This window comes from Rhamphochromis sp. 'chilingali' (genome assembly GCF_963969265.1).
Source record: "Rhamphochromis sp. 'chilingali' genome assembly, chromosome: 15".
NCBI lineage: Eukaryota > Metazoa > Chordata > Actinopteri > Cichliformes > Cichlidae > Rhamphochromis > Rhamphochromis sp. 'chilingali'.
The window spans coordinates 4,922,696-4,943,725 of record NC_137942.1 but is presented as its reverse complement, the minus strand read 5'-3'; the positions used below and the strand labels follow the sequence as shown (position 1 = coordinate 4,943,725).

The following is a 21,030-nucleotide window of genomic DNA, read 5'->3' as shown; positions in this document are numbered from 1 at the left end:
AGAAGATGGGTACAATGCGGTGAGCAGCAATACTCAGGCTGTGGCGATCAAACAGATGCAATCCCTCACACTTACAGCAGCATCAGCAGCCTTAACAAGCAGTTGAATGTGTGCACCTGATAAAGTGGCTGGTGAATGTCTGTCATGTTATTGTGCAAAACCAATTCTAACAAGCTTGAAAGTCAATGTTTGCTGTGACCGCCTTTATTCCTCAACACATCCTGAACTGTCGTAGGTGCGCTTTCTTGTGATTTCTTTAAGTAGTCTTCAGAATGAATTCTTCGGGCTTGTGGAAGGACATTCAGACCTCTGCAAGTTGTTCCATCCTGTCAAGATGATCTCATACGTCCAGACTGTGAGGAGGTCAAACCCTGATGCTTTCCAGATGGATCAAAACGTGGTACTTTTCTGTGTTTGTAATTCCATCAATTTTGACAAAATCTCCAAGACCACAGGCTGAAACCACGACAGAGGCTCCATTGTGTTTACAGATGGCTGTAGACGCTTCCTGTCGTACGTCTGTTGTGCCTCGTCTGTAAATACTGACAAAGATTAAACCAAATATTTAAAATTTGGATTCTTCACTCCATCAGATCTTTTGCCACAGATTTTCAGTCCAGTTCTTGTGTAATTTGGAATATCTCTGACTTTTCCCCCACTTTCCTTAAGAATAGCCTCTTCACAGCTGCTCATCTACAAGACGTTTGTGTCGAGGCTTCAGTGAGCAGTAGATGGACCAGCTGAAGGTCCAGATCTCTCAGGTCTTCTGCCAAGTCTTTGCTGGATTGTCTTTTTCCCTTAAAACATGGCATCTGCTGTCAGGGTTTTTTTTTTTTTTTTTCCCCTCCACTTTTTTTAGTTTGTAATTTTAAGGACAGACTGCATGCACACCATGTTTTCAGCTAAAAACTCTGGGAAATCCTTGTTGGTGCAAAATTACAATTTCGTGCTTGTCAGTTATCTTTGGCATCTTTTGTGGTTGATCTGAAAAAATGGGAACAAATTACTGTTTATGTGACAGGCTGCTAGTAACAAAGTGCCTAAAGACACGGTGTGAAATTGGCTTTATAAGTTGCCTTTTTATCTTTGATTAATTTAATTGGTCGGGGTTATCTGTCCACTATCAAATACAAGCGTGTCAAAAAGCACCAAATGTCCAAAGAGGATTTTCTCACAATTAACTTTTATTCTTTTATGAATACAATAAAATGGAGCCCACGACATCCAACAAGGCAATCTTCTTAAAAATAAGTAATTCAGTTGCTTTGCATACAGAAATCCAGACGCTTCTCCAGTAACTAAAGATGGACGCCGCCATCTTTTTCACAGAAAGAAAAAAAATGAGATATGGCACAACTACTAAACTTTTTTTTTTTCTATTTTAGCAGGAAAAAAACTTCATTTCATACAGTTTAATATTTTACATTTGTCTGCACTAAGACTGGAAATTGTTTCATCAGCAGTTTATGTAAATGCAATATAATCAAGATGTATTGCATGACTATAATACCACAGTATTTACCCAGGTTAAATACTTTATAGATACACTTTCACTTGAATCTCTGCAATCATAGAAAAATTACCACCCACTTTTTCTGACGCCAAAAATCCCCTTTGAATAATAACTTTTATAAATTTATGCTGACTTCCCTCAAGCAAGGGACAAAAACAAGTTCCGGTCCTCATTTCTGGTAGATGATATTAACCCTGAACCTTTGTCCAAGCAGCAGTGGTGGATCTACTGTTCCTCATCCTCAGAGTCTGGTGTGACGCCTCCAAACACAGCAGAGGTGTGCTCTCCCAGCGGGTTGTAGAGGAAAGCTTCGATTTCTCCCCCGCCGTTGGTGTTTTTCTGGAAGTGGATTTCTAGCAGGTCCTGCAGAGTTTCCCGCTCCATGATGTCGGGTATTCCTGTCAGCATTACCGCCCGAGGACACTGCGTCATCTTGGTCTGATGGACGATCCACCACACACACACACACACACACACACACACACACACACACACACACACACACACACACACACACACACACACACACACACACACACACACACACACACACACACACAAAACCCTCAAATTTATTAAAATATATTTTATTAGAATTTCAGTAAGAGCAGATACAGATAATCTGATAAATGTGCTTACCTTCAGGTTTGAAATTTTCCCGTTGAGGAAAGGCGTCACTCTCACTGTGTGCTTCTTCTTTTGGACACTCAAGTCATGGAACTCATTTTGTACCACACGTTTGGCAACTAATACAAAAGAAACAGTCCATCAGCTGGTGGTCAACAACAACAATCCTGATTACTCTTTATATGCACAGCTCAGAACATCATAATCCACCAAACACAGAGTTATTCTTGTCTCTGAAGTTTCATTTAAACAAACTGTGCCCTGTGACATGAGGGTAAAATATTCGATGCTCACTGTTGTTCTCCGCAAACGTGAGGACCACCGTCTCAGAGTCAGACAGGTATTCACAGTCCGACACCTCACCGCCTCCATTTTTAGTTTTGGAGAAATGGATCTCCAGCTTGTCCACCAGAGTCTCGGTCTCCATTCTGGGCAGGTTGGAGATTAAAATACGCTGAGAAGAAACCTCAGAGTCGATCTGCGGGAACAGACGGGACACGTGAGCAGATCAGCTAAACCTGGGCCGACGCCATCTTTGATTCGCTGTGGTCGTTTGTTTTACCTCCACCAGCTTGGGCAGCATCAGATGAACCGGCCTGGCCTCCACTGTGATGCTGCACTCTCCTCCCAGATCCACCTGATGCTTCTTCAGTTCCAGAATCTTCCTTGCCACTGGAAAATGAAACAGAGAGATCCGGAATTTTAAATTTAATTTATATTTTTGAAAATAGCCGAAAGTGATGATGAGAGCCTGAAGATTCATCTTGCAGATTATTTATTTCATTTTGGAGCCCTAATAATAAAGAACTAATAATTTTATTTGGCTCCAGTTTAAAGCCAAATAAGCTGCAAAAAGCATCTTCCTGCTTGCAGCTTAGTAGCTGGTTTTGAAAAGTGACATTAGGCCCCCTAGTGGCTCAGTTTTGCCCTGCAGCTGAAGGTAGATACATTTATCAACATACTTTTTGAATTTTTCTGTTGAATGTGGCACAAAAACGTGAGTGCGATCCATCTACCTGCTGTTTAAGCCACCTACAGAAGGTTAAAGGGGGAGGAGCTAAAGCAGCTTGTTTAATTTAGAAGTCCTGCACCAAACCCCAAAGTAAGAAAAATAAAAATTATTTTGAACAGCAAATCACGCAAAGCTCCTCCGGTACAGTGCATGAATAAAAATATGGAAATTAGCATTTTAATACTTTATGCACACTTTTTAATGTTTCTGTTAAAAATAAGATATAATCACCTGCTTCCTTTTAACAAACGCAGATAAATCTGAACCACGCCAGTGCCGGCAAAAACTCACCGACTTCCTCCTCGAAGGTAATCAGCGCTGTCCCGCCATCCATCGGGTAAACGATATGTGGCTTCATCTCAAACTCTTGCTTGTTGTTTGCATTTCCAGTCGCTCCCTTGAAGACCATGTCCCTCTCTGGTACAGAGGTGAACACCTGAAATCAGCAGGTACAGGTTAACGGGGTGAGGTCACGGCGTGTCGGGCTGCAGAAGGGGGTGTGTCTCATCAGGTTAACGTACGTCGGCCTGTTGCATCAGGTGCTTCTTATTGGCCTCTTCCTCCTTAATAGCAGCATTAGTTTCCTTGATCTCCGCCACCAGTTTGAGCTCCTCCTGCTTTAGCAGATCCAGCTTCGACTAGAAGACACAGAAATCAAAAAGCATTTAAGGTTTTGTGGGATTCTAATGTGCTGTTTTCTAGTGATTCAGTTTTTTAATTTACACTGTTAGGAAAGCAATTACAAGTATTTACATTCACTCAATATTAACAATAACATGTACTATTTTGTTAATTGTTGTTTAATGCCATTGCGTTGCTTGTCCTATTGTTAATATATATTTTTATGAGTTATTGTCACTTAAAATTTTCCATTTCATATTTAACTCCCACCTTGTTTTCAAAGGCGCAACCTTAAAATTCATGGAATAACTATTATCTGTCCTCTTGACTCCTTGTTTCCTTCCTGTTATTGAACCTCTGCCATCTGACCAACATTTTTCCCTTGAGGGGAAGTGCAGTGAGGAAATTCCTTGGGTTTTACTCTATACTTATTCGCAGTGCTTTAAATGATGGTGGAAAAACTCAGAGTAACACTGAGAAATAAGCATGTTTATGTCACACATGCTTTACCTTTTCATTGGCTAGCTGGTCTCCGTAGGAGCGTTTGTCAGCTTCCAGATCCTGGGTCAGTTTGTCAGTGCGGTGTTTGAACTGCTGCTTCAGATCTCGCCGGTCTTGTATAGTTTTAGTCAGCTCCTTTGTCTCCTCCATCAGCTGGTCATACTTTTTCTGTGGACACAGAGGGAGAGCTGAGTCCAGGCTGTTGTTATTATTGATGTCTAATCAGCATGACATGTAACATCTCTTTAAACACGAACTTTTGTGGTTGTATTTTGTGCAGAACAACAGAACAACTCTTCTCGGAGTTTAATAAATGTTAAAACAGTTATTTTAATAACACACAATCTCTTCTGAGTTTTGTTCTTCTGCTCCTAATAAATACAGCATGCTTATGCTGTGTATATGTATTTCAGCCTTTATTTAACCAAAACTGAATCTGTGTGTGAGCATTCAGCTAAGATAGACAGCAGCTCAATCTGCAGTGTTTACAGAACAACACACACACACCTTTAGTGGAAGTGTTTCTGATTTTAAAGCTGAACCTATGGTCAAAGGCAGGACCTGGACAGAGACATGCAGTGGACCTCACACACCTGCACATTCAGTTTTCTTTTCACCCGAGCGCCTGCTGGTTATTGTAAACATTTCTCCTGTTTTGTGTTAAAACACCAGAAACAGAATTGCTGCTCATCTCATCGGGGACATTACTACACTGTAGTGCAACATACGTTAAAGTCTCCTTTACATTATGTCTACATTATTATACTCTTCCATTTTTGACCCATTAAGCCATGAAGGTTTAATTAAATTGTATGATTTCGTGATAAAAGCGTGTTCCCTCCACAGCGTGGATGAACGAGAACTTGGATTCAGAATGCTAACTTGCAGTTTTTTGAGAAGTTTGATATACGTTTGTGATCATATGATGCAAAATGTGCACTCCTGATCTTTCTCGTAACAGTAAATAATATTCCCAAAATGTCCAGGATGCAGATCGGGATTGACTCCAGAACTTTAACCACTTCTATGTTTGGCGACACCACCCCTGTGGTAAAATGTTCATGCAACCTCTTGGGTAATAGTGCTCCATACTAAACAGAACTAATCACACAGCCTCTTTAGTGGAGGTAGAAATCACGAGATCGAGAACTGGACCTGACAGAGAGCTTTCTCCCTACTAGAAATAGCAGTTTTAGGAAGTCAACATGCTTACAGCAGAAGATAAAAACATGAAACTTGTGTACGTTTAGAATGCCTGTCTCAAAATAAAAAAGGTTTTGAGTCTGTTTTTTGAATATACACACATATGTAACTGATCTCAGGTCAGCAGGTGGCTTGTTCCACAAAAAAGGACCACAGAAACCGAAGCACCCGCAGCATACTTGGATCTCATTTTAGGACTGGGTTGTATTCAGAGACATATGAATAGTTTAGGAGCCCTGCGTGTAACTGGAGGTAAACTGCCCAAGTGTAATGAAGCCGCACTCATAAATTCTCAATGCACCTTGTAGTTTTTGATTGAAGCCTTAATCCCCTCCAAGGTGTCCTCGGATTGTGAATCCGGAACCAGAGAGAAGTCCTGAAACACAACATGGAGACACGGAATGCCGGAAGGTAAGTAAACGCCTACACTCAGGCTGTGTAACACAGTGGGTTAAATAGATATCTTTAACACACTTAATAAATGTTGGCAGGGAGAGCAGCATTACGCGTGTGGTTTAAAACGCTTTGATAATAACGACGACAACAACAACAGGAAGAAGCAAAACGAGCTCTCACCTCGTCTGACGACATAGTGAAAGTAACCTGGAAAAAAAGTTTACAAAACATTACAGATGTGACACACTGTCACTCACTTGAACAGCCAAATGAGGTTTTTAACAGAGGATCGACACAGACTGAGAGTCAAACAGCTAAAACACAGCTCAAGTAAACTTCACAACAACAAAATGTACCGCAGGCCTGCTTTAAACCACACACAGATGACATCTCAGTAAGTTGAATTACTCTGAACCTGGAAATAAATCACCTAAATCAAGCCTCTGATGAAAACTCCCACATTTCACCCACATTAGATATGAATTTGCGTGTTTTTATCAAGGTTTATTTCTTATTTTTAAAAAAAGCAGCCGCAGTGAACCTACCTCCTCCCGACGATCACTGCTCTGAACTCACACTCGTTCTTTCAGTTTCTCTTTCCCCGCAGGAGGATCCCCTGCGTCTTTACGTATAATTAATGCCGCTTCCCACCAGCAGGGGGAGCTGCATCCAAAATAAACAAAACGCTGCATTTAATTCCTGTGGGAAATACGGAACCTTACATCAGCTGCGAAGCACTTCATGAGAGGAAAAAATAATTCAGATTCTGTTTTTGGAACATCTTCAAGTTTCCGATTCATTTAACTTCTGATATAAATAAATATAAATACACACACACATATAAATTACGTCATATTTCCTTTTCTTTTATGTTTTAGCGGTGATGATCAGTCCGCACATGTATGCCAGCGTGTTTTTTAAAATTAATTATTAAATTACTTTTTTTATTTTATTTTACAAACCAAAGAGACAAATATATTTTTAAATATAATAATGTGGATGGTATTCGTTAGGGGCAAATCTAGGAACTTGAGAACAGGTATTGCAGTGCAGGCACGTTATGTCAGGATCAAAGCACACATCAGTCTGATCTGATGATTGCTGACAAATCCAGATATTTCCTGTATATTTTTATTGTATCTTTGTAAGAATATTGTTTCAGCCATTTTCATGTTTTTCAAAAACTTAAAATATTGTTTTTCACCCGTTTAAAGTTCATCCCCGCATCAATACACCTGTAACCAGTGATCAATTACTTCAATATTAAAATGTTGAACAAATATTCAATATTTAAGATTTCTCATGTGCAGTCAAGTTTCTTAAAATCAAAATTAGATTTGCCTGAAACTGCTAAACACTATACAAATTGTCTGATGAGCTCTGATCACAATACAACGTACCAACAGCTAAGTGAAGATTTTCTATCATTAGTCTGCCTTTAATTCAGATGCTTAAAAAAAAATTAAAAATGAAAAAGCAACCACATCTCACTGCCACATTCATAACACCCTCATTGAATGTTCAAGTATTCGAGCCATACTCCTCTGAAAGTTCCAGAGAATCTTTCATGCTAAAATGTTCATTGAATAATTAGTCAGGCTTACATTTTGTTCAACCTTTAAGTTTGTATTGAGCTGTTCCAGCTGATCAAATTCACACAGAAGCAGCAGTGAATGATTTCTTTCAGCAGAAAATGTGAACTCGTGTCTGATTCCAGTATCAGTCTTGTAAAGTTCACATTATTGGTGCCGTTTAGTTCCAACCACTGTTGAAAGCAGGCAGTAAGATATCATACAACCTGTTTCAAAGATTGAAAAAAGGTGAGTGATGACTTTGTGCCAAGGTCAGACATCTGCACTACGTTACAGGGTAATTTGGTGCGACTAAGTCCTCGTAACCAAGAGTAACTCCGATTACTTTTTCAGCAGCTGGTGAATATTACAAGTCTATTTCCACAGTTTTCCAGATGGAATCCTTAAGAATATTTCATGAATTTTCAGTATGAGAAAACACACCCCACGCAAACACGATGAGTCAAGAGTGAAAATCAGTTTTTAAACATTTATTTGTGAAACCGAGTGAATTTAGAATCTGAGCTTCTGGAAGAACCACTTGTTCTTGCCCGTCTTGTACCTGAAACAACAAACAGGAGGTGAAGTCATTTTCTCTGATCAAACAGAACAAACATCACTGATTACAATCTGGACGTGCACACACCAACTGCTTGCTAAGAGGAAATTACAAAATGTATCAAAGAACGGGTTTATTTTGATCATAATGGGATCTTTTTTCCCATGATTGTGCTGCCGCCGGACTTTTTGTCCACTTAACTCTACTTTAGAAAACATACTCATTTTGAAATCATGAAAGATGTAACCCTGATGTTAAATCAAAAGGAAATCAGGGAGACTCACCTCTCCTCAAACTTGACCTTGGCCTCCCGCCTGGCTTTGCGTTTGAGAGCTGGATCCCTGAAGACATCCTTGTTCACAACAGTTTTGTCCAGAGGAATATCCACAGAGTATCTGAAGGAGTAAAAACATGTTAAAGACTTTTTTTTAAATTGACACCAATGGCTGACTGCAGCTCGCTCTGCTGAGCACCTTCATACCTGTACGATATGAACAATCAGTATCGCTTTACTAGCTTCCAGATTCATAAATTACAAATGGATCATAAACCTGCTCAATGTTCAAGTCGACGTTCTCCCTCAGCGTTGCATCAACTTTGATCAACGTTACACTGAATCAGACACATCAAGCACTTAAGGCAGCCTGTGTGGGTGAAAAGCCACTGATGTCAACCAGCAACTAACTGCTGTTTGATAAAAATGACTCCTCTTGTTCAACATTCTTCTACAAATTACAATTTGATCACATCTTCGATCAACAGCTGAACATCACATATTCCTGCATCAGAGCATCAGCAGGATGACTGTCAGACCTTTTTATACCTCAGTCTAAAAATGAAAATCACTGGAACAAAACTATAACTGGCCCACGTTCTGAAAACCAGGCGCCAGTTAAGAAATAAATAAAAAATTAAGCAAAATCTCTTTTTGTCATCAAGATAAAGTTTTATAGTTTTTATAGGTTTTGAGCACCAAAGATGTCTGAAGAGCATCTGTTCAGATAAAGTGACAGCAGCGTTTAACAGACCTATTTATGTACTTAAAGGGATCAGTCATTTTACAGAGCAAAACAGCCGTCCTAAAAAAACAGTACTTTTTGCTTAAGTGGCTCGTTCACCCTGAAGTAGTAACAATTATTCAGATCAAACGCATAAGGCAAGTCAAGCATGTTGGTCGTTTAAAACAAGTGGATCCAAAAGCAGAAGAAGCAAAGAACAGCTGTTAACAGCTGGAAAGGACAAAAAGCAACAAAAACATCTCCAGTAATAAAACTTTGATCTGAAGACGCCACACATTCCAACTCTCTGCTTAAATAACTGCAAGCAATATAATATTTAAACTTCTAATGAATGCACAGTTCAGATTCAGACACGCACTGTATTTATTTGCACCTCACCGAGTTTGATGGGTGGATTTATGAATATGAGACTCACAGAAACTGTCATTACACAAGTTTCACAATATTGATTATCATTGATTATCTGTAAATGTCTTCACAGACACATAAATAATAATGGGAAGAACACCATGTCAGATTTCAGCCCATAGATTTGATTGGATTTTTGAAAAAAGAATAACCAGCCTCCTCAATTAAACTCAAAACATTTAATCAACCAGATGTTTTTAAAAATGACAGCCTTTCTTGATTTAGCATTAATAATATGGTATCCAATCATGTTACAGCTGTTGGACACTTTTTATAAGACATTCCAAAAGACTTCATCTGTCACCACCACTTTATTTTCTTTACAGGAAAACCTAATTATGTCAATGTAGATGAGACACTGACCTGGTGGGCATGAGGTGGTTGTAGTTGAACACCTTAACGAAGGCCTTGATCTTGGACCTTTTGGCGATCTTCTTCTTGCCCATGGATGTGGTCACCTTACGGGGATAGCGGTCGATGCCGGCGACCAGAGCGTGGCTGTAGGGGCGGTCAGCGGTGCCATCATCAATGTTCTGCAGGCAGACATTAGCAGGAGGATGTGACATCAGAGACACGAAACACTTACAAGACGAAAAGCTGAATTACCACTGCAGTATGTATTTGAAGGCAAAGAAATGTATCAGTGTTTCCCCACGTATCAGTTTTCCTTTAATGTGCTGCCCACCCAAGTAAAGCCAGTTAGAGCAGTTCTGGTGAGTTACCCAGCCTTTTATTTTATTTTTCTTTCCACCTGAGGGAATGACACCATCTGGTATTGTTATCAGAGTCAGTATACTTTTTTTAATCCCAAAGGAAATTATGTAAACTCAGTTTCTTCCCATCTCATGTTTTCCCTTCCAGCTGGTCAGGTATGTCGTAGCATTCCAATTATCATTCAGCTACCTTAACTATGGACTTACGCCAACTTGACCATCTTAGAATATCTTCTGAAAAAGAGATGCCTCCTTCCACACAGCACACACATGTGTGTACAAATCCAAACACTACTAAAGCAAAGTCAGTTTAAGCAAGGAGCTTGAGCTGTGCTCCACAGGCAACATGCTCCCCAGCACCCACAGAGATATTTACTCACCACTTTCTAGTTTTACATCCAATATATATACATGAAGTGACGAGCTCTGAGCACAAAGCCCAACTGTAGTTATAACAAAACGTTTGTAGGCTGTCTTACTGAAACACATGGGAAACACATAATACACGGACTGTAATAGGACTTATTTTCCATCCCTCATCGCATGGCCTGAATACTGTATTCTTGGAAATTCAACATGCAGACAAATGGCAATTTGGCTTTCAGATGGACAACTCTGGTAAGAGCTTGGTGTGTACATATTCAGGCACATGTGCCATACAATCAGCAAACTCCCAGAAGCTCTTCGGTCTTACCTTGACGATGACAGCTTTGCGCCCAGCGTAGCGTCCAGCTAGGACCATCACCACCTTCCCAGGCTTCATGAACTTGCCCATTTCTGCCAGAAAGAGAGGGCACATTTGAACTCAGTGTCAATATCATATCAAACCCGTCAATCCGCCAACACGTCTCCAAGTCGGCCTCTCGTTTATGCTACATTAGCATTAGCTTTCAGCTAGGCTAACAGCTTTCAAGCAGTTTTCATTTTAATTATTTTGCTCGGACACATTATTAAGTGCACCGCATAAGCCCCTTTACTTATAGCAAAACGAATACAGCTCAATAAGATGCCTACACACATAAACAGTCGGTTCAATGGGACTCTGAGCGTCTACACATCAAGGAAGCTGCCATGTTGAAAAGAGCACAGCTGGGGACGAAGCGCTGCGATAAATCTGCTCATTTTCTTTCTTTAGCAAACAAAATCTACAAACTAACGGCCACATCTGAACTAACAGAGTCGGTGCCGTCTATGTATCATGAAAAAAATGATAAAATTAGGCGCATTTGGAGCGATGGATGAAGATTGTTTGAAGGGAAATCGCACTCACTGATGCTGTTCTACGGCCACCGCTAACAGGAAAGGAAGTCCACAAGGTTTAGCTGAACTTTGACCCATCGGTCTGCCCACGTCACATCCGTAAGTATCAGCAAGCGAATGTTTTTTTTGTTTATTAATTTTTATTAAACAAAAAATTCACCAGAACTCGATCATTAAATAAAAGTTATTATTTTAGCACTTCTTTTTAAAAATAGGAACCTAAAGAAAAAAGACACCAGAGGTAGATTATTACCTTTCTTTAGATTTTCACGGTATTGAACAAAGTTATTTCAGAGTAAAAAAAAGACGTGGGACACAGAAATGTTTCAGTCGGTGGCATAGAGACTCAGTTATGAAATCTAAATAAAAAAAATTAGTGTAATTAGGGTAACAAGAAAAATCAGGTAGATTTATTATTATTTTATTATTTGCACCATCTACAGCAGCATTCAGTCCCCCGACAGTCATCCACATGCTTTACTCCATTAAACCTTGTGTGGTGTTCAAATGTTTGTTACTCAGATATTGTTGGCGGGTCTGGTGGACCCAAGACATTGCTGAGCTATTAAATCTATCCACCCATAGCAATTTATGTACAAATACAGATTTGTACTTATTCCAATTGCAAGCAACACAGATCACATGCATGGTTATTATTTGGTGTTTACTTCTCTCCTTTTATGAAGATAACTATTTTGTTTTCTTTCTTATCTAATAAAGATGAAAGCAACCATGTTCTAAAAACTTCATCATACTGCCTTGTAAAGTCACTGAACTCTCGGGGCAGACAATCTTAGGTTATGCATCACCCTTGATTTGCTGCTGGGACTGAGTATGAGAAACTATAGATCCTTCCCATAAGACAGAGGGGTAAAATGTGCATTACAATTATTGTTGTTATCCATGAATTTTGAAATTTACTGCTTTACAAAAAAGAAGGAAATAGCAAGAATTTTGACTTTTTTCTCAGAATTCTGGAAAAGAAAAAAAAAGACGTGCCCCCTTTTTTCCCACTGGCCCTAATCCTCTTCCATTCATACTTGGTTCAAATTTGTGTATAAAAACATAAAATTAGTCTATTTTCCTCATAAACAAGAACATCAGTTTTAAAGTTTTTGATAGTTTTCTAAAATATTTGTGTTTTCTTTTTCCCGTGACAGGTGCTTGAAATGTCACATTGTTTGAACATTGTGTGGGGAAAAAAACAGGAGCAGAGAGGCAAAGCACGCACACTGAAACAGGAAGCCACATATGAGGAGGACAGGGGGAAGGGGCACAATACCTCCACACTCACTGTATATGATCCCCAAGTCGAGTGGATCCAAACACTGTGTGTGATATAAACATGTAGGGGGGAAGGGCTACAATGTGAAGTCATTGAAAATGTGTTATTTGATATTTTCTTCACAGAAAATGATGCAAAACAGTCTGAGGTGGAAATATTGAGCTGCATGATCTCTCTTTGGGCAAACATTGAAAACAGGTCCAACAAACCTGAACACCACACAAGGGTTAAAAACAAGCAAACAAACCAAATAAACCCAACCAACCCTGCTCCTGTTATAAGACAGCAACTTCTGACCTTCGCCATCATTAAACATCCAGAAATAACAGCAGATTTTAGCTAATAGGTTCAGCATTAAATATTAATTTTTTACTAATAAATATCAAAGAAAGGGGCTGTTAGTCCCTTTGTATTAGACACATGAGGTGTGATCAAGACCCAAACCATATTCAGCCTGTTTGGGTGAGACTGCATTCAGTTTGGATGCAGTTTCACTTACTGGTGAAGAAATCATCAATCAGTAGGCAGAACTGAATGCATCCATGGTGGTTTATTGTAGGAGTTTGAAGGGAAACTGTACCATTAACTGCACAGACACATGAAGCTGTAGATCTGATTTAATTTATCTCGAAATTCCTAAAGAAATTTCAGTAAAATCTGTTAATTCAGTGAATCAGAAACCTAACTCAACTGTTCAACCAATCCACTGCTCTGCATTGCTGATGGGTACCTGTGTGAGTGCAGTCATTTGGCTTAAAGTTATCCTGCTATCACAGTGTCCACTAGACTGACTGCTCCCTCCGGTCTTTGAATACCTGTCATTCATATTAATGCATTCACGATCACATTTTACCAAGTCTTAAATTTACGCACTCTGGTGGCTTGAAACTGAAACTGTTTTTATTCGGCTTACTTTTTCCCCTTCTTCAGTCACTCTCATTTGGATGAGCTGTTTTCAGACAGCTGCAACCCAGTCTGCTCAATCTGTTGTGCACAGCAGGACATAAAGATTGGATGCATTCTCATAGCCAGTCTCTCTTCAAAACATTGGCATCAGAGTCTAATCTATAGACTGTAGCTATAAATAAATAACCCAGATTAAGCCATCTCCCAACAGGCATTACCATTAGGCTTTTAGTAACAGAAGAGATAAAGCCTTGTGAGAAGCTCAGCAGTTCATTTATTACATTTAATTCATTTACAGACCAGGTTCCATTAAATAAGATTAAAAACTAAAAGATAAACATCGTTCATATCCCAATATATAATAAAACATAAACAGATGACCCAATGTTTCTACTGTTACCAGACTGAACTGCTACAGTTACAGTACAGCTGCTACTTTAAGCCTTTAACTGTTGAGCTAAGCTATTGAATAAATAAATATGTGTCAATACATAAATAACACAACAGCTGAACAAAAAGCAAAAACAGGGGAAAGAATGAGAAAACCATAACAAACCTATCCCAAACACACTTTGCTATTCACGTAACACATGGTGCACACATGGTCTCGTGCAGGAAACAAACTCAGAGGTTTGATACATACTTGTGGTCACAGGAACACTGAAGCTTTAGTCCCGAAAACAAGACTTAAACTACACTCAGTTTGCAGGTGCAGTTCACCCCAAAATCAAATTTACACAACAGTCCTCTGGTGTTTAGTGCGATTTGTCCTTCTAAATGGTTTTGGTTTGCAGCGGTTTAAGAGAGATCCCTGCTCAGCTGTAGAAATATCTGCTTATGTTGAATAGAAACTAAATGACACAGTTGGTCCCATAAATGGATTTTTACAATATATATGAATTGCTATTCAAATGTTTGAAGATCATGACCATCCCTACTATTTATCCTTTGTGTAGGAACCTTTTTCCTTCCACTAAACTAGTTCTTACCAAAAATTCTTGGTAAAATATCTTTAATCAGCAAAACGCCAGAAGGTGGCGGTAATGCATTTAACCTGTGATTGACAGTCAATTCCCAGTTCCAAAAGACAGAGATGAAGATGGTGCTCGAGGCTTTATGACAACACTGCACAAACCAACGGGTCACCGTGGCTACGTCCATCTTTTGTACCGTCGGTGCCAACTACCAGGCAGGAGGTGGGTTCAGGAACTGTGCAGTCTGGCCCTCCTCTTGAAGCTAGCATGTCACAGGGTCACAGGGTGGGGGAATTCCCAATGAATCTCACGATGTTTTGGCTTCAAATCATAACAAGCAGCACTAACAGCCAAACGATAGCATATAGAAACTCAATTTTGGGGTGAACTCTGACTTAATAGCATCTACGGTTTATACATTCAGTTATATAGGACGCGCAACTGAGCTGGTCTCAGGATGATGGAAAACAAAACAAAACAAAAGTTTACATCCTACAATTATGTCAGTTTTGGGATATTCTCATCCATATGAGCTGGATTGAACTACACCTGAAAGGAGGAGGAAAGCAGCAGTTTATACAGGGTCAAAATGCTTTTTCAAACCTGAAACACCAGAAGTGACACCAGCTTCATCTGCTACAGCTGCATATTTCTTACATAACACCACCCACATCTGGGTTTTCCTCAGCAGAGGAAACCATATCGCACGTTTTCCTTTACGGGCTGACCTAAGTGCTGCCGTTTAGCCAGTTTGCTACACATGATTTACCAGCTGAATTATTCATTCGCAAACAGAAGCCACTGCACTTTTCACTGAGAACAAGCACCCGTGACAGCTCTTGTTTACCATGGAGAGGCCACGGTAGAGCAAACTTCCCGCTCGTTCATTTGCTTCCTGGATTGTCAGACTGGAAATTACAGTAGCGATTACTGTAAAACTCTCACACAATGTTTGCTGCATAGCTCAGGCCACTAACAGGTACGACAGGGGAATGATACAGTATGATGAGCAGCACAGGTCGCTAAGGTCAGGAAGGCTAAAGATGAGGTAATCTCCATCTCCACAATAAGGCATTTTTACAGTACAAGCAGCTGAGTCTTTGATATTTTAATATAGCAGGAATGCAGACTAACACGACATTATCACCCATGCATGTAGTGTAGACATCACATACTTGCACTTAACTTTAGAAGGGTTGCTGCTTAGATAACCTTTAAAAGGCTACATACTTAAAGCAAAGTCATGCTTTTGGTCCTGAATGTTTGGTAAGAGCAGTTTAGTTCAGCTGATAAAACAAACACTCTCATCCTCAGAAAGCATCTTTAATGTTCTTCAGCTGCCGAACAGCCAGATCCACAGGGAGGTTGAACCTGAGGTGGCTGATGCGACCCAGGATGCGCAGGGCTCCTTCGAAGCCGGTCTGCGCCATGTAACTCCAGGAGTGATAGTGCGGGTGTATCAGAGTGCCCGACTTGCACAGCAGGTTGAGCCACGATACGAGCCGCTGCTCATTCAGAGCCATGCACACCAGAGCTTTGAACTCCGAGTCCGGTCCTCGCTTGTAACGTCCATGCTCCTTCAGCACAGTGTGAACGGCCCACAGCAGAGACTGCTTAGGCGTGACGGTTACCGGGCCGCTACCAACGTGCAGGCCGAAGGACTGAGAGAGCTGGCGGGCCGGTGACTCTACGAAGGCCTTCCCGTTTTTGGAGTGGTAGTACTTCACAAAGAGTTCCCATGGGTGCATGGTTTGTGAGACCGGTCTGTAAGGCAGAAGGCAGGAGATGGGTGCCAGCACTACGCTCATGGTCTGAGAGGGTGAAAAGAGGCCGTGAGCCAACAAGTCTTTCAGAGCAATGGCCAGCTCCTTCCTCACAGACGTCGTCAGCTCGTCTCGGGCCCCCAGTGTGGAGCTGCTGGTGTAATTGACCACGTGTTCGACAGATGGGTGCCTATGCGATCCCAGAACTCGCACCTTCTCCACAGCTGCCTCCAGACGCTGCAGCAGGGGTCCGTAGTCCTGCCCGCACAGATCCTGAGGCCACATGCTCTGGGGGACGTGTCCGGTTGCGCAGCCAAATTGGCTGGCAGCAAAGATTTGCAGCACGGCCAGGGCCTTCTGGATCAGCTGCAGGCCGGTCTCTCGCATCTTCTGGGCCTGCTCTGGGTCCACTGCAGCAGGAAGAACCACAAGAAAAACGCATATTAGGAACGCACACATTTTAAAGACTTTATTTTACAAACGCTACAAAGCAAAAAAAACTGTACCCTGTGTTATCAAAGCTACAGTTAAGAAATCTCTGTATACAACAAACACACAGAGTGTCTGACCTTTCTTCTTTGCTCCTGGAGATCTGGTATTGGTCCCTGCTGCGCGTGGCTGCTGGCTGCGTCCATCTGACAAAAGAGGGTTCCCCACCTCATCTTGTGGAAGAAAATGTCAAAGTTATCATGTGAATGAAATTAAAAATGAATCTCATTGCTAGTAAAACCACGGCTCAGAAGGCTGTGTACCCTGGATGAAGTTGATGAACATCTCCAGATCCCTGATTTGCGTTTTGAGCTGCTCCACCAGCTGCTCTTTGACTCTGGCTGGGTTCACTATCTGAGCGATGGCAGCGTCCACTCTCTGCCTCAGCTCCTCAGGTGACAAGTTCCCGATGTCCTCGTTCAGGTTTACATCCAACTTTTTGATCAACTCGTCAATGATGACCTGGAAAACACAAGACAGGCTGAAGCTTAAACGCCTTTTGCGTATTGTCACTGCCTCCAAGAGGGAGTAGAAGCTTTTGAATGTTAAGGGCATTCTTAAATTTAAACTTGATGGCTGTTTAAATATGTTGCTGTTGAAAGTTGCTTATTTGCACACTCAACAGATAAATGGCCTGTATTTGTATAGCGCATTACTAGTCCCTAAGGACCCCAAAGCGCTTTACACATCCAGTCATCCACCCATTCACACACTGGTGATGGCAGCTACATTGTAGCCACAGCCACCCTGGGGCGCACTGACAGAGGCGAGGCTCCCGGACACTGGCGCCACCGGGCCCTCTGACCACCACCAGTAGGCAACAGGTGAAGTGTCTTGCCCAAGGACACAACGACTGAGACTGTCTAAGCCAGGGCTCGAACTGGCAACCTTCCAGCGAACTCCCAACTCTTGAGCCACAATCGCTCCAAATTTGGCCGATGACATCATGGAGATCACTTCGACTTTCTCATGTTTGCATGGCTTCATTCAGTGGCATCACTAACACACAGTTCAAAAGTCTAATGAATAATGGATTGGCTCAGCTGAGAAACTCTTTTGCTCTTAGAGCTTATAGTCGCGAATTAATCTGTGGAAATGTTGTACTTTAAAAAAAACCCTTATTTTAAAAAAAACCCTTCTGAACATAATGTGATCTCGAGCAGGTTATCTAACAGTGATCTCCCCTAGATAAAAGAGCCATCTTCCTGACAGCGAAATCTTTCGCTTTAGTCTCAAGTTCCTCACCCTTCCAGATCAAACCAACTTTGATTTCTTGTTATATAACCTTCATATATGCTAACAAAGAAATGGCACAAAAATAACTCAAATATAAATATAACTACTTGTACAGCTTTGTGATTACAGGATAACCTCTGTACTTTTTAATAAGTATTAATAGGTATGAGAGAAACAGCTTATCCTTACAAAACCTGGGGCACGCTGAGGTCAGATATTTGACCTGAACTGAAACACGCAAACATCACATTATATTGCTCAGCATAATGTAATGTTTATGAAAGTACTCGAAGACACTTCAGACGGTGGAAGAGCCTGAAGTTTTTATTTGCACTTTGGTGGTTGTAAAGATTAAAAGAGAAACAGGGATTGAAGGCTGTCAGGAAAACCTGTAAACAGCATTTAAGTGCTGTGATGTTTGCATTGACACAAACCCACCTTCTGTCTCTCCATGACGACGGACTGCGGCAGTGAGTCGTAGCTTCCCTCCTGGTAGGCAAAGCGCTCAAGATCATCCAGCTGCGTCTTCAGCTGGAAAATGAGATCCTTCTGTTTTTCCCTCTGTGCTTCCAGACGTTCCCTCTTCTCCCTCTCACTCTGACAGGAGAAAAACACAAACAGTCACTCTAGATTTTACAGACAGGAGGAGCTGACAGTGTGAGCATCACAACACTGAAACAGCATGTAACAAACAGACACCAGTGTGGACGCTTTGCCAGCATCAACAAACGGAAATTTTGTTCCCAGCATTTTCCAGTTAAGATGAAAACACACAAAAAAACAGAATATTTGGGCCACTTCAAGGTCTGACAAACACTGAACAGGACTTTTACACAAACCAAACTCTCAACGAGACATCAGGTATCGCTTCATACTCACCAGATCGCCCTGCAAGCAAAGCATGCAACAGGGGAGACAAAGAAAAAGGGCTTTTAGGTCAAACACATGAGGAAAATCTATAGTCACACACACAGCAGCTAACGAGGACAAGGCTGTGGCCGAAGAGGGGTTAAAAAGAAGAAGAAGAAAAGGAACAAAGCAGGTGGCTTCAATTTCCCTGTGCAAACACAAGCCTTTATTAAACAGACTGAGATCTGCTCGAGGCATTTTTATTGAGCCTGCGCCGCTGTGACTCACACGCCTGTGACAAAAGACAATAGGAGACATTTTTTTTCCATGAGAGATAAGAGTTCTGCAGGAACACACAGGTGGGCGCAGCAGGCAATCCTGTGATGCAATAAAGACACTTTAATCAGAATAACTGGCTGCTAGAGAGTAAATGTGTGCATGTTGGGCAGTTTAATAGCGCTATGAGCATTTACCCATCAGAAAAGACAGAAAAGGAGGAGGCTGGAAAACGAAACCAATTAGTAAAGGTATGCAATGTTTATCCAATTTTAATGCTGACACAGAAACAGCTTTTCAACCTTTTGGTACAAAATACCAATAATATACAGCAATCCTAATATATGGAGTGAATGTGAGTAATAATAGGAATCAATTACAGAGCAACACAAGGAAATATTTATTTTAAAATTATGACACTTCTCGTCTGCGCACTGTCTGGAGGAAGTATAAAATCAGAGTCCTCACCGAGTTCTCCAGCTGCTTGGTGTCCTGAGCCCTGCAGCCCACCACATGCGGGCATCCCCTGAAGGCGAACTCCTCCAGGTCTGCCAGCATCCTCTCCTTCTCCTCGCTCTGTGCGTGAACGATCTGCTTCAGTCTGAACTGGACCTGAGCGAAGTGAGAGGTGAGTGCGAGGAGAGAGGAGTTTAGTAAGTCCTGCTCCTCCTCGAGCCTCCTCAGCCGGGAGGTCATTTCCTCCTCGCTGGCCGACGTCGAGCATCTCTGCCTCGAATGAGCGCCCCTGCCGCAGCTCCCGCTCTCATCCTCGGGGCTAGCCACAGCGCCCACCGGAGCCCACCGCTCCCCTGCTCCGGCTAGCACAGCCTCGCTATCCGAGGCTGACAGCTCGTCTGTGGACATCTTTGAACAGCCGACCTCGCTACGGAACCGTGTCCGCTTAAATGTCGACGCTTGGAAGATCGTTTATTTTCTAATGCCGAGCCGAAAACAAGTAGAATCAACACAGACAGAACAGGTGCAACGCCATCTTAGGAGGAAGGATGATTCACACGTCAAAACGCAGGCACGTCAAGTAAACGGAGTCAATTGCCGGAAACTGGGCTCGCATGTCTTCAAAATAAAAGTTTAAATAAACGTTTACCTTAATATCGGAAATGCATACGTGCATAAAAGGATGAGCTAAAAGAGCTAAAGGGACCCCGTTGGAAATGAAACATTTAATTATATCTTGAATGTAATTGCACTGAGTACCGGAGGAGCAGATCAGCTGATCCCATTCTGCACTCAAAGGAAAATCTACTGGACCTCACAAACGAAATAATTCTGTGACTTACTTTTCATTAATTACCCCACCTGCCAAATCCCATTTTAACGTCCCTCTATATATTTATACAATGTATAAAACACACCATTACTGCGAACATGTAACTTTAAGCTTTCGATTAATGTAATAAATAATTTCACAGTTCATTTAAGTGTCGTATTTTTATCATTTGTTTTTAAATATTTTATTTTTATTTGTTGTTTTAGCTCTTTAAAAAAACAGTTTTGATATTTAATCAAGAAACTTACTTCTCCGGGTTAGACTATTATTTTGAAACGTAGAATCGGATGTTTGGATTTCCACTTAAGCTGTAATTTTTACTGCTGGTAGACAGGAGGCAGCACGAGCCCACATAAAAGCTGAAATCACGGTTTCAAAAATAAAAAAAAATAAAAGTCAAATCTCCAGCAGTACGACGTCAGCCTAAAAAGTGAAATTCTGTGCCGGAAGTAAGGATAAAGGAAAACAGGCCAGGTAATCTTTTACGTGAAATTGTAGTGGACTTCCTTATTCTAATAAACCACAATAAGTGACTGGACAACTTTTAATAATGTCACTTCT

At 41.2% G+C, this 21,030-nt stretch overlaps 3 protein-coding genes across 3 annotated transcripts; all 3 read right to left on the bottom strand.

Annotated features, from left to right (window-relative positions):
* Nucleotides 1-1,166: 1,166 nt before the first annotated feature.
* ifi35 (interferon-induced protein 35) lies at nucleotides 1,167-6,656 on the bottom strand. The gene is made up of 10 exons (XM_080905313.1): nucleotides 6,419-6,656; nucleotides 6,054-6,080; nucleotides 5,779-5,853; nucleotides 4,284-4,442; nucleotides 3,674-3,790; nucleotides 3,444-3,588; nucleotides 2,703-2,812; nucleotides 2,435-2,618; nucleotides 2,153-2,259; nucleotides 1,167-1,951 (listed from the first exon to the last, which is right to left on the bottom strand). The coding sequence occupies exons 2-10, from the start codon at nucleotides 6,066-6,068 to the stop codon at nucleotides 1,739-1,741; spliced, it is 1,125 nt and encodes a 374-aa protein (XP_080761439.1). The 5' UTR covers nucleotides 6,069-6,080; nucleotides 6,419-6,656; the 3' UTR covers nucleotides 1,167-1,738.
* A 1,264-nt stretch (nucleotides 6,657-7,920) lies between these two features.
* Nucleotides 7,921-11,489, bottom strand: rpl27 (ribosomal protein L27). Its single transcript, XM_080905314.1, has 5 exons — nucleotides 11,414-11,489; nucleotides 10,838-10,920; nucleotides 9,794-9,963; nucleotides 8,288-8,398; nucleotides 7,921-8,006 (listed from the first exon to the last, which is right to left on the bottom strand). Exons 2-5 carry the CDS (start codon nucleotides 10,916-10,918, stop codon nucleotides 7,958-7,960), a joined length of 411 nt encoding a protein of 136 aa, XP_080761440.1. The 5' UTR covers nucleotides 10,919-10,920; nucleotides 11,414-11,489; the 3' UTR covers nucleotides 7,921-7,957.
* Nucleotides 11,490-13,826: 2,337 nt separating this feature from the next.
* rundc1 (RUN domain containing 1) lies at nucleotides 13,827-20,204 on the bottom strand. The gene is made up of 5 exons (XM_080904334.1): nucleotides 19,650-20,204; nucleotides 18,495-18,653; nucleotides 17,084-17,282; nucleotides 16,901-16,993; nucleotides 13,827-16,741 (listed from the first exon to the last, which is right to left on the bottom strand). The coding sequence occupies exons 1-5, from the start codon at nucleotides 20,043-20,045 to the stop codon at nucleotides 15,879-15,881; spliced, it is 1,710 nt and encodes a 569-aa protein (XP_080760460.1). The 5' UTR covers nucleotides 20,046-20,204; the 3' UTR covers nucleotides 13,827-15,878.
* Nucleotides 20,205-21,030: the final 826 nt, after the last annotated feature.